Source organism: Nematolebias whitei, chromosome 1 (genome assembly GCF_014905685.2).
Source record: "Nematolebias whitei isolate Nwh7 chromosome 1, NemWhi1, whole genome shotgun sequence".
NCBI lineage: Eukaryota > Metazoa > Chordata > Actinopteri > Cyprinodontiformes > Rivulidae > Nematolebias > Nematolebias whitei.
In genome coordinates this window covers 51,946,583-51,960,615 of record NC_056498.1, presented here as the reverse complement: position 1 = coordinate 51,960,615, position 14,033 = coordinate 51,946,583, and the positions used below count along the sequence as shown (strand labels likewise).

The following is a 14,033-nucleotide window of genomic DNA, read 5'->3' as shown; positions in this document are numbered from 1 at the left end:
AATCAGATCAGAGGAGGTGAAGAAACGAATCAGATGTGCAGAGACGTCGCTTGTTTCACACACCCAGGAGTTTGATGACGTTCGGATGGTCAAAATCTTTCATGCAAGCTGCCTCATTCAGGAACTCCTCAATCTCCCGATGAGAGAAGTTATCCACTGTTAGCCAAAAAAAAAAAAAGATAAATATTTGACTTTTCCCTCTCTGTAATTATTACTTAAAGCCATTAGAAAAGCACAGATCTTACATTTCATCGTCTTCACCGCAACTTTCTCAGACGGGCCGTCCAGCTGTTTTAAACGTCCCTCAACGACGGAGCCAAACTCGCCTGGTAAACGACAGCTGTTAAATATTTTAAACTAACAGCAACGTGCACTTTGTGTGGACATGAATGCAACAATCTCTAACACTTGTGAAACGGTTCACTCACCTTCTCCAAGAACTTTTCCTATCGAGAGCAGGGTCCTTGTGATCATCACATCCTGAAGTTTGGCCTGGAGTTCTTCACTAATGCCAAGATTTGCAACTTTGGACAAGTGGAAAAAAAAAACAAGGCTTTATTATTTAATCTATTAACATTAATATATGTTATAGTTATAGATTTTAATTTAAAAACACACGTGTGACTGCTACGGCTGTTCGGTTGTACGATCTGTTGGTGTACTGGATGATCGGATATGAAGTTTCTCCAACTCCAAACTTCCATCTGCAGAGGGAGACAAAGAAAAGGTAAAAAAATGTAATTCCACTAATTTCACAAATGAGAGTCAATCAAAGTAAGGAAGCCTTTAAGGATGTTATTTTTTTCATTGTGAAGCAGCCTGTGACACGTTCCTATCCTTATCCTGAGATGAAAACGTGAATCAGAGCCTCCTAACAAGCAAAAAAAATGAACAGCTGCACACTTCCTCCCAGTGCGGACACAGATGACTAACAGGAAGTGAGGGAAGTTTATTAAGAGAAGCAGGAAGGTATTATTATGTGTATTTCTACTACCAACAAAGTGTTATTCAACAGACTGTGGGCATAAAGTTACCTCATCCTGTTTTATTCATTTACATCTGTGTAAACACATCGATACCAGTTGCAGAGCAACTTCTAAGATTAAATATGTATAACTGGAAGATTAAATTCAATTCGGTTTTATTTATATAGCGCCAAATCACAACAAAGTTGGTTGGTACGAAGTTAGGCGATTGTCATCTTACCCAAAACAGGAGTCGGGCATCTTGTGGCGGAAACGCAGAGCAGCAACGAGGACCAGCAGCAGAAAACAGATGACTAAAACCACACCGAGCACAACGTTCGCCGGGTTTGGACCCCGTGAATCAGGGCTGGGCGTCGGGGTCACCGCTGATTCTGAGGCGAGAGGAAAAAATAAGAAGCGCAATCATGTTCAGGTATCTAAAAATGTGATGTACGAGATGAGTTAGTTGAAAGATGCAAAGCAAAATGTCCATTTGTTTTAATTTCATCTGTTTTATCAGGTTCAACATGCAGCTGCCTTCCACTGTCACTGTTTAGACCAATAACTGGCCAATCAGAGCTCACGTGGCACTTTAAACCGAAGGTCACAGGAGGTTCTGTGGTTTGAGATTATTAAAATAATATTTTGATGTTGTATACATATTTTTATACTTTATATCCAAATAAAGCTTGTATAAAACAAGTTCCTGTATTACAATAACAGCATTACAGTGTTAAACTCTTTTAAGTTTCCTAACCAATCGAAAATTGTACAGAGGACAAAATAAAAAGACATAAAAAAAAAAAAGTAAACTAGAATAAATTAAATTGTCTGTAATAATGCAGCGTGAACCCTGAGAACTGAATGACTTTCAAAATTTGCTGAAGAAGCTGAAATTGAGTTTTGAAGGCTAAAATAAACATAACACTTGATTAACGCTAAATATACCAAAACATTAGCTAAAATAGCAAATTGCTAGCTAAAAGGAGTAAAAGGCTAGCTAAAAGCTAAAAGTCCAAAAACAGTAGATACACGCTAAAGGTAGCAAAACATCAGCTGAAAGCTAAAATTTACAAAAAGCTTGCTAAACAATAGAAGGGGCAAAAGGCTAGCTAAAAGTAACAAAACAGTAGCTAAAAGTAAAATGTGGCAAAATTTGGCTGAAAGTACCAAAATGTTGGTTAAAAGCTAAAAGTAGCATAAAAAATTTTGAAAATAAAGACAGTTTGTTAATGTTTCTGTCTACACCTGATCTGTTTCAGATCTTAATTGTTTGTATTTTTATACCTCTGTTTTCTTTATTTTATTCTCTGTTACTTTTATATCCCTTGTTTGTTTTTTGTTTGTTTTGTTTTGTTTTTAATTCTCTGTTATTTTTTATATATTGTGTGATTCTTTGTTCCTTTGGGTTGAAACTCTGGCACAACAATTTCCTGCGGGATCAATAAAGTTATATCTTATTTTATCTTATCTTATTTTGCTGAAGCCCATTAGTGGAGGATTCTTTGAGAACCACTGTGGAAACTGAAGGGTACAAAGTTTTTAATCAGACTTGTAGCAACAAAAGAAACAAACAGCAAAGCAACACATCTTGAAATTCAGTTTTTACCCAATTGTTTAGTTGGTTTACTTATTGACGTCAGTATATATGCTTATAAGTTGGTCATAATGCTAAATGTCTGATTTTTTTCAGAGGTGGTTACTCTGTACTAAACCCCTGGCCTATTAAAGACATGAGTACACTTTTATTGGGAGGTTTATAAAGTTTAAAAACTGTGACTGATAAGACGAGAAGAATAAAAACACTAGAGAAACTCACTGTCTCTTGACACAAAGAGCCAGACTGGTTGGCTGGGCATGCCGCTCCCTGCCTCCGTGCACGCAGCCACCTCCACGCTGTAGGTTTTATTAAAGTCTGTCACAGGTACAAAGGCCACCGTGGTGTTAGTGTGCACCTGAAATAAAAAAAAACACATTTGGTTTATTGCTTTTTCCCATTTTAAGGGAAAAAAAAACTAACGAGTTGAAAGAATAAGCAAACTAAATATGAAGTAAACTGTCAAAAACATTGGGAATGTTCTGATGGGAAATTATGCCAAACCTCTCCATTTCTTTGTGCAAGATAAAATAACACGAGGGGGGAAAAAGTGGCATTGTGTTCGTCGGGACCCTTCCATTATGAAATCTTTTAGGGAAAATCAAAGGAAGTGCACGCCAAATATTGTTTCACAAAATGAAACTTCCAACAGACACAAAAAAAAAAAAAGAGAAGGGGCCAAACTTTCTGGAAGAGCTCATGTGCTGAATGTGAAGGAACATGTGACAGACAGGGCGCCGAATTTCCCAACACCACATGCAACCTTCTGGTGTGCTCTGCTTTAGCAAAGTGCTGACGAGGGACACTGAACCCATGATTGATGTCATCTGAGGGAAATGAGCAGCTCCTGCAGCACAAAACTCTCAGCAGCGTTTGGAAAATGAAATGAAAGTTGAAAGAAGATGATGGCACCATGATGAATAATATTTTTGGGTACTGCCTAGAAAGGCAGACACCTATTATTATCCACCTGACTTAGGGTTTCTTAACTTTATATCTTGCTCTTGCATCAACTTGAATGCAGCAATGTGAACCCCCATAAATCTTATATCAAAACGATCGGCTCAGCACCGTGATGTGTGCTATTACTTCTATTATCATTTCCAGTTACAATGGCGATATAATTCGCAAACGAAGACGTCATTTTTCTCATTCAAAACGCCTGACGTTTGACTCTAAAATGGCCGCCACGCGGCAATCCCCATCTAAGTTTCTCCAGGAGCTTTCTAGTTATGACTTATTCCACCAATTCAAATGCTTCTGTATCCTGACTTCTCCATTTTTCTTGATTCTCATGAAGCCAGATGAGCCTGAATATCAAGTTGACTTTGCACATACTTCCAGTCATCCTCATTGTAGTGCTATCGGGATAATAAAAAAACTACTTTGGCATAAAGTTCGTACCCCTTTGTTATCATTCTCCGTTCACTCTGATGACTCATGTCCACATGCCCCACAGTTTTCACATCATCAGCTTCCTTTGACCACACCACATATAGAACGAACAGGAAACACGCTATTGTATTAGCAGACAAACATGACTACGCACAGACAGCCTTTCAGGCGGTTAAAAAAAAAAAGTACAGTTAAAAAAAGTACTTTTATAAACTAAAGGCATCCCTTTTATTGAATATATACATATTGCTTACTGCCTTTCATGCAAGAGTTTTAGATGCAATTGTCTTATTGTCTAATTGTCTACACCTCCAGATGCAGGAAGAGGGCCACCTGCATCATGAAGGACCCCACCCACCCAGCACACACACTTTTTGCCCCACTCCCCTCAGGAAGGAGGTTAAGGAGCATTAAGTGTAGAACCACTAGACTGAGGAACAGCTTCTACCCTGAGGCTGTTAGACTCATGAATCTCTAACTAGAATAATCACTGTGAAAAACCATATCATGCTGCTGCTGATCTGTTTCATGTTGCTGCTGATCTGTTTCAATGTTGATGTGTCCATGCGTGCACATCTGCTCACAGACTCATGTTCATGTTTGTGCTGATGTTCAATGTTTTATGTTATGAGTGCTTAGTGTATATTTAGTTGATGTTTTTCTTAGTTCATATCTTAGATGTTATTACTGTTTTTCTTATACATTTTATTGTTGGATGTAACTGGGACCCTGCGTACATAATTTCGCTCCACCACATGTACCACATGAGGTGCGAATGACAATAAAGAAACTCTGACTCTCTGACTCTGACTTATGCTGAGAAATGACAGAATGGTTTCCATTTTGGTCAAGCATTTAAAACAACGTTACTTATGATTTTATTCAACATGGTAAGATATTAGTTTCAGAGTATGTGTTGTGAACGGTACTCATCTACTAATACATAACATTTTAGCTAAAAATTTGAAAAACTGACCCTAGCTGTAGCCCATTTTGTGTACGGTAATGTTCATTATCTGTGATGGCCATCTTGAATTGGATTGACTTCAAAATATTAACAGTTGTAGATGTTCATCCACTGATTATTTTCTGGAGATTTCATTGAGATCCCTACAATGGTTCGAAAGATATTTTGCTAACAGACTGGTAAACAATGTAACGCTGGTAACGCTAAAATTTTAGGCAAATATTTTGCAACGTGTAGCACTTGAAGTATGAGATGTGAAGGACTCTTAGCTACAACAACTCCAAACTTTAGAACAATAGCTGTAAAATTTACTGAATTATAACCATTTTTAATTTTATAAAGTCACGGATGTCTGTGGCAGCCATCTTGAAATCGATTGGCTCCAAAAATAGTTCAGTTCAAGATTACCATCCAAAAAAAATTAAAAAATAAGAATCAAAATAAACACGATTGAACCTTTTTTGTTGTTATTACCATCCAATGATTGTATTCTAAAAGTTTAATGAAAACCTGTGTCGAAGAGCTGTAGTTATTATGCTAACAGACAGACAGAGACAACTCCAATAATAAAAACAAAACTTCAAACAAAGACCTGAAACAATCTGTTAGTGACGGTGACTCTCAACAAGAACCACACCAAATTTTAGATCAGTATCTGTAAAATTGGACAAGTTAGTTCTGTTTTTATGTTTTTAATGTTAGCTAGCTGTAGCAGCTATCTTGAATCAAGTTAACTCCAAAGGTTAATCAGTTTTAGGTGCTCATTCAATGATGAATTTCTGAATGTTTTGTAAAAAATTTCCCAGTAGGTTTTGAGAAATTTTAGTAACAGGCACAGAAATACAAAAAGGAGAGCAGGCCAGGACACAAACATTATCGCCTAAACACTTCGTCATTCCTCAGTAAGTGACATTCGTTTCTTTGGGTCATTTCTGAGAAACTGGTGACCTGTAGTCAGATAATAAGGAAGTTGACTGTGATTTAACCAGGAAGGACAACTGTCTTCCACACTCCTTTATACAGTCATCATATTAGTCAGTAAAAGAAACATAAACGTCATCATAAAGAAGCAAAGGATCATGGGAGCTGTGGTTTATTACCCTGTAGAAATTCCCACTTTCAGTACACAGTAAACACAAACATCTGTATAGATGAAAAAATCAAATTGAGACACAAGCTGCAGAATTCAATCCAGACATCCTGCAAAGACAGAAGGAAAACAGGACCGTGTGAAGTTAAGAAGATGAGCTCACCGTCTTGTGGTCCGTGTCATGCCTCACGATAACCTCGTAACCGCGCAGGACGCCGTTGATCTTATCCTCCGGTGGAGGCTTCCACCTGATCACCAGCCACGACTCGTTCACATGCACGCTGACGTTTTGAGGATAAATTGACGGCACTGAAAACACAAGTTAAAACCATAGTGGTAAAGATATTAACTGTCAGCATAGGTGTACCACAAGGCTCAGTCTTAGGACCCACCCTCTTCACAATCTACATAAGTAATGTAGGTCAGATCATTCCTGTTGCATCTTTACATTTATATGCTGAAGATACAGTTGTTTATTGTCGAGTTAAACAGTTGTTAAAGTTTTCCAACTTTTACAGTCTGCTTTCGACATCATCCAGTCGGTTTTGTTCCATCTCACACTGGTGCTAAATGCTCATAAAACCAAAGGGGTGTTGTTTTCAAACAGGAAGTCAGTACCAGCGGTCCTTCTATCTTATCTTTGAATGGTGTTCCTATTGAGTTTGTTGATTCTTATGAATACTTGGGAATCTGGGTCAATCTCTCTTTAAGCCTCATGTTGAAAACTTGGTAAAAAAATTTGAAAGTAAAATTGGGTTTCTTTTTTAGAAATAGATCTTATTGTCTAACTCTGAATGTTAGTTACGCGTTGTAACTGCCACTTTCCTTCCATCCATTGACTATGGCAACATTATTATTCATGAATGCTCCTGCAAGCACCTCGACGTTGGATGCTGTCTGCCATGGTGCGCTAAGATTCATAACTGGCTGTAACTACCGTACCCACCACTGCACTTTGTATTCATTGGTCAAATGGTCATCATTAACTTCATGCAGACTCTCACACTGGTACATTTTCATCTTTAAATCACTTATTGGTCTGCTGCCTTCATACATCTCCTACATGACACATTGTCAGTGCAGCTACAGCGTGCGCTCCCAAGACATCATTACCAGTGTCCCCTCAGTGTGGACCAAATTTGGCAAAAGGGCCTTCTCTTACTCTGCTCCTGTTTCCTGGAACACCTTGCAAAAAGATCTGAAGCTCTTTGACTTTGGCCTCGCTAAGGGATTTTAAACAACTGTTAAGTTCAATGCAAAAATCAATGCAGACATGTTCCTGTTTTTAGAATCTTACACCGTTTTATAATGTAACATGTTTTTTTTTGTTGTTGTTGTGTATCGTTTCTTTTTATTTACTTTTCATTTTACATGTCTTTATATGAATGTTTATTGTTGTGTGTACCTCATCTGTGGTTTTGTTTAAACCAGGTCTCTCTTGTAAATGAGTCCTTGTGACTCAGTGAGACTAACCTGTATAAATAAAGGTTGAATGAACTAGTGATATTAATAACAAAGACAGTAGACTTCTATAGGACTGAAGAAAAATAGGCCATGTCATCACTGGAATGTCTGATAACAGTTTGGAATTTTGTAATTTCCTGGAATACCAAATCAAATCTTTCAACTAAACATGTTCCCTGTGGTGGCTTTAGGAAGGAAACAGAAAGCAGCTCCACCCAGTTGGAACTGTTTTCTGAGCGATGCCACTCCTTTTTCCTGAGCGACCCATCAGGAAAACAACAGAGATTTTTAGTGGTCACCACATTTTTTTTTAAATCGTAGTCCAGTAGTTGTGCAAGTTGTGCAAATTCCTGCTGATAAATCCTGCCGGAGCGAGAAGGCTTTACACTGGGCACATGTGAAAAGAGAAAGCAGCAGCTAATCACACGGTGCTGCAACTGTGAAACTTAAACACGAATGGTGAGATAAAGAGGCGGATACGAATGTAAACAAACGCCGGGCTCAAACCTCTGATTTATGGGGGTTTCAGTCACTCAACACAGAAAGGCAAAGGCAGATGATCAAGTTTTTTTGCCCATGTCTGTCTATACTCATAGTGTCTGTCTATCACTAAAATATCTCACTGGGGGAAACCTGTCGAAAGTAAACAATGGGTGAAATTTTCAACTGATTCAAGATGGCTGCCTCAAACAACTAAACTGGAAAAACACGTCTACAAACTCGGTTTATTTCTGGGATATTGAACTAAAATTTAGAGAAGTTGTAGTTGGAGCTGGTTCCCTACACATCCTCTGAGCATTAACACATTGTGTGAGATCCTAATTTAAAGTTTTGACAATAACAATTTGAAGTCAACTCTGCCTTTTATGATATCTCATGAACCATTGAACGGATTTTAATGAAATTTCCAGGAAACAGTTAATGGATGTAGATCAACAGTTGATTTAACTTTGAGAGCTAGTCCAATTCAAGATGGCCACTACGGTCAATTGGCCTTTGAAAACACAAAAATGGTTTTAATTCAGTCAATTTTACAAATATTGTGCAAATATGTTGTGTGTTAGTAGTTGAGAGTTGTTCGCAACACATTTTTGGCCTATAAGTCACGTTTTTTTTTTTTTTTTGATGAAGCGACTTATTTATGGTTTTTCCCATATTTATAAACCAATTTTTGGCTGAGATCTGACCGTTTTCATTCATTCTGACTGAAAATATTCGACACTACCATTTTCAGCCGCTAGATGGCACTCGAGTAGTATGGCATGCTGTTGTGTCATGTAATAGCTAAAAGTGGATATTAATGACACAATCGGCTTGCCATAGACTGCCACCTTCATCCAGCTCGCCTGGAGCAACCGTCACATTAGCTTCATTTTGCTGCGCCGCCCTGGCAAAATGCAGCTAGTTTGACCATTGAAGTGCATTTATTAGGTAAAAGGTCAACTGAGACACACCTTTGCTACAATTTTGAGCAAACAAATAACTGTTTTAAGTGTTAATCTTGTTAAATTCTTGTTAAAGTCCTCCCGTGCAAGCTTCCACGGTCACCATTTGGCAGCCAATCGATTTTTGGCACAACGCCAGCCCACATTTCCGAGTTCGGCTCACATTTCTGGGTTGTCAGCGGTGACGCATAATAGATGCGATTTGTACGGCGAAGCGATGTATTTATGGGTTTTTCCACTTTATTAGACATTTTTGAACTGATGCGACGTTTAGGGTGGTGTGATGTGTACAGCGGAAAATATGGTACTCCGAGTGCTGCTCATTGACCAAGCTCTCTACCTAAAAGTTTAGCATTATCTTTTGAAGCTAGTCCTTTGTCTGTTAGCAAAATAGCTCATGAACCACTGAATGGAGTTTAATGATGCTTTCAGAATATAAGGAATGAATGTGCATCAACAACTGGTTAACTTGGGGAGAAAATCCAAATCAAGATGGCCACCAGAGTGAATCAACATTAGTCCGTACAAAATTAGCTTTGACTCGGTCAATTTTGCAAACACTGAGCTAAAACTTGATTTGCTGAGTCGTTCATGCTTTTGCTGTTTTACAAAAACAACAAAAGCGTCATCATTCCTCAGCATGATGATCTTGGTCTAAAACTCTGGCATGGAAGGAATGCTAAGCCTTCAGTTTGAATTAGTGTTTTGTTTACTAAGGATGAAGTTGTTAGTTTGAACACACCTCCCTCTGTGGTGTTGCTCTGGACCCACGTGGAGACCGGGGAGGACCCCACCTCGTTGCTACAGGAAACGCTCATGTTGTACCTCGTCATGGCTTTCAGCCCGGGGACTTCACAATGGAAAGGCGGCACGGTGATGTTGATGAGTCTGGTTGTCGTCACTTCGCCTTTCCTCCGACTCACTTCCTTAACCTTGGGACGTGAAGCAGAGAGGAGGTGATCGATATGATGCCATGATGATTGAACCGTTCGTCCAGCGCTGAAACTTACCTTGATTTGACATTTGGTGAGTGGAGAGAAGCCGTCATGTCTGGGTCTCCAGCTCAGCCTCAACTTGTTGGACTGTCTTTCCACCACGGTAACATTAAACACCGGACTGGGAAGAACTACAAAACGCAACACGGAAATAACTTAATCAGATAATTGGGTTTAATAAAATGAGATTTGGAGCTTCATATAGTCAATTTATGAAGAATTTTGAGGTTTAAGTTAAAACAAATCTTTGTTTTACCTTTAATGTTAATGTGGGCCTCTCTGGACGTTGAGACACCCTTTGCATTGTGAGCTTCACAGCTGAACCGGGTGTGCCCGTCAACACCTGGAGGAAACAAAGTGGCACTATTTAGATGCTGTTTTACTGTGAGAAATCCTAAAGTGCAAACAAAATAAAATAAATAAATACAGGAAATATTGTTTAATTGTGTGAATGCTGTTAAGTAATCACACTATTGAGATCCTGTTCAAGTGTCTTCTATATGTTTTTAGTATCTAACTCATCCTGCAGTTTTTAAGCGACATATTTCAGGAATTAAGGTATCAAAACGCTTATTTCAGCTTTTTATGCTTCCTTCAGCTGTTTTTCTGCTAGTTTGAGCTTTTTCAGCTAATTTAACCTTTAATGTGATCATTTTTTTCTGTTTAGTTCATATTCTATAAGCGTCTGTCTGCTCATTTCAGCTTTTTTGTTGTTTTTCAGCCTCTTTTTAGCTGTTTATGTCTTCTTTTAGCTTCTTTCTGCTAATTTGAGTTTTTTAGTTTATTTTTGTCATCTACTTTTCCACTGATATCAGTTTTTTTACATTTTCATTCATTCACCAGTCATTCATTTTTAGATAATTTAAGCTAAAATTAGATGTCGTAGTAGCTAAAAGTGATCCTCAACACAACCTGATGGCTAAATAAAAATCAATATGGCAGCCAAAGATAACACACACTGATTTTAAGGTCATGGGGTCAAAGGTCACTCCTTTCTTTAAACATCTATATGGGGAACCCTTTCACATAGAAATCTCAAAGTTGACACCTGAACACCTCATGGGTCAACAAAGCTCTCTATTGATTATTTGGTTAAATTTAACAGTGTTAAACTGGATTTACCAGTTTTGCAACTTTTTGCTCTTGATTATTTTTTTCTGTATTCCTTTAGCATTTTGCTACAGTACATTTAGCTCTTATAGTATTTAGTCCTACCTGCTTTTTGCTATCATTTTAATACTTTTTGCTCTAAACTAGATTTTTCATGCTTTTTGGCAAGCATTTTGCTACTTATGCTTCAAAGCTTTATGGTGCTTTTTTTAACTAGCGTTTTTCTACTTTTGACTCAGTTTTTTTAGGGCGGCTGTGACTGAGTGGTTAGAGCGGTCGTCCTCCAATGGGAGAGCTGGAGGTTCGACTCCACCAGCAGTCACATGCCGAAGTGTCCCGGGCAAGACACTGAACCCCTCATTGCCTCCGATGTGTGTCCCATCCCTGTAAGAATGTGATAAAGCTCTGATTAATCTTTGTACAGAAAAAGTAGAGTGCTGTATGAATGGGTAAATGAGGGCACAGATTGTGTTGTAAAGTACTTTGAGTATCTTGATAAGGTAGAAAAACAATATATAAGTACACTCCTTTTTTTTTTTTTTTTTTTTTGCTTTTTTCTAGCATTTTCCCATTTTTGATAGCTTTTCACAACTTCTGCCTCTAAGCTAGCATTGTTTTGCTTTTTTGTTAGTGTTTTGCTACCTATGGATTCAAGCTATAGCGTTTTCTTTATTTCACGATAGACTTTCACTACTTCTAGTTTTAAGTTATGGTAGTTTTTTCCTGCTCTTTGCTAATTTTTCTTTACTCCTGATGTTTAGGTAGCAATTATTATTATTGTTTGCTTTTTACTAGCTTTTTTCTACTTGTGCCTTAATTCACATTACGTTTAGCTTATTTTTGATAAGTACTGCTTTTCTGCACATCTAAGCTTTTTTAACCTAAATTCAAATTTTGTGAGCATTTTTCTTTTTTCCTCCCTTTTTGTGCTTCTTGCAGCTTTATCTTTCAATTTTTTAGCTAGTAATGAATTTCAAGTAAACTCTCTTAAGCAGGTTCCAGCTACATCATTCAGCGACCGGTATTCACATTGCATTCTCGCAGGAAATGCAATTTCTCTTCTTTCTGCTGGTTTTGACCGATCTAATTCACTTTTGTTTTGTGACAAAAAATGTAATTCTGACATTAAAAAAAAAGAAAAATTAGAGCAGCCAGGCAGAAAATAATAGAAAATACACATTTAGTATAAATACCACTCTGATTATATCTCAAAACATCAAGCAGTAGGCTCAAATGGGCCTTTTCCAATATTACAGTGAGGTAATAACAGTCTCTCTTCTTGGACGAGCAAATTTCCATTTTCAGCAGCCAGAGTTCTGCTCAGCAAGAGTAGGACTGGGACGTGTGTAAAATAATATCCCTTTTGTGTTCCGTTTTCCTGCAATCCCCATCTTGGAAACATCAGCGCAGCCAGAGAGAGATGACTGGAACTAACTCTGCTAAGGAGAGTATCACAACCTCCTCATCACTGCTTTCTTAACATGCCGATCATAAAAAGTTTAGATTGTTTTTTTCTTGGTTTTTCTATTAAGGACTAATTGAGACAAAACCACAGTTTTATCAGCCAAGGTCAGTGCTGGTTATCTGTGATCCAAATGCTAGAACAGAAAGTAATAGGACTTGAAAACATTCCTTTTTCCCCTCTCAAACTCCTTTTTGAGTCTCATTCTTTAAATATTCTATGGATGATTAACAAAACAACAAGAGGAGCCAGGAAACATGAGTGCTTATCACATCGCTGGCAGCTTTTCAATGTTCATTCTCACTGACGGACTGAAACTCAGCCTTTGTTTGGTAGGAAAGTGTAAAATGTGTCCTGTGTTACTGTCCAAATACTGTAACGAAATATGTTGAGAAGTTTGAAACACAAATTTCACAAAACCCTGAAATTGCATGAACTCCTCCAGAGATAACTCTACAAAGAGTATACCCAAATTTTACTGAACTGTGCTAAAATCTAAATAATATTACTTTAGACCAGGGGTCTGCAAACTGCGACTCTGGAGCCACATGCGGCTCCTTGGTTCCTCTGAAGCGGCTCGTTCAAGCTTTGACCAAAAGCGACATAAAACTGAATTTTATTGGTTGATATACAAACAACAAAAAAGTACTAGTTTTAGCTGTTTTTTGTTTTATTTCTATACTTAATTGTTTTTTTTCCACCATTTAAAAAAAAAAACCCCACATAAGTCTGCACAGTTCATAGATTTTTTTTTTTTTATAAAAAAAAAAAACTACCCCACCACCACCTTTACAAGAATCTGGTCTTTTCATTTGTATTAAATTGTAAAGATATCAATAAATGTTAACGATCATTAGATATTTTTAGCTTTATTATGTCGACACTGGCCTCAAAAGCCTCCTCCAAAAAAACTTAGGCAAGTGGCCCATGGGCCACCAGTTGATAATCACCGTTGTAGCAGGTTGTTGCGGCTCTGGACACATTTAATTTAGTAAATGAAGTTGTAAAAATGGCTCTTTTGGTCGTAAAGGTTGCAGACCCCTGCTTTAGATGTTTCATTGTATTGTAAATTTTACCATTGTGGTGATTATTGAGCTTCACCTTCCAGCTCAGCTGTCTTTTTACCAATCAGTCTACATTCCTATCCTCCGCTGTGGTCACAAACTCTGCGCAGTGACCAAGACAACAAGATTTTGGATACAGGAAGTCAAAATGAGTGTCCTCTGCAGGCTGGACTTTCTCTCTGAGCGCCTGCGTAAGAAGTTTGATTATCTGGGAGAGTCTCAGAGTAGAGCCACTGCTCCTCCACATCCAGATGAGCCCATTGATGTGGTTTGAGCATCTGGCGAGGATGTCCCCTATAGACGCCTACCTATCACTTCTTGCAGCTTCACTGTATCACAGGTTTTTTAAACCCAGTTTTTTATACTGTGTGTACTGTACATTCATCTCATCGTTATCATCATCATCGACCAAGTGTTTAAGAGCATATGAAGTGTTTATAAGGGAGTGGGAAAGGTTTGTAGGTTTATAAAGCCTTAAA

At 38.0% G+C, this 14,033-nt stretch overlaps 1 protein-coding gene across 1 annotated transcript in view; it reads right to left on the bottom strand.

Moving 5' to 3' along the window:
• Positions 1-14,033, bottom strand: part of mertka (c-mer proto-oncogene tyrosine kinase a) — a 32,941-nt gene that overhangs the window by 6,300 nt on the left and 12,608 nt on the right. Inside the window, exons 5-14 of the mRNA XM_037678422.1 lie at positions 10,175-10,261; positions 9,934-10,049; positions 9,666-9,855; positions 6,178-6,323; positions 2,785-2,920; positions 1,207-1,357; positions 619-704; positions 429-524; positions 246-326; positions 64-156 (exon numbers count right to left, since the gene is read on the bottom strand). Of these exons, the coding sequence (XP_037534350.1) occupies positions 64-156; positions 246-326; positions 429-524; positions 619-704; positions 1,207-1,357; positions 2,785-2,920; positions 6,178-6,323; positions 9,666-9,855; positions 9,934-10,049; positions 10,175-10,261 (1,182 nt within the window). The remainder of the gene's footprint in view (positions 1-63; positions 157-245; positions 327-428; positions 525-618; positions 705-1,206; positions 1,358-2,784; positions 2,921-6,177; positions 6,324-9,665; positions 9,856-9,933; positions 10,050-10,174; positions 10,262-14,033) is intronic.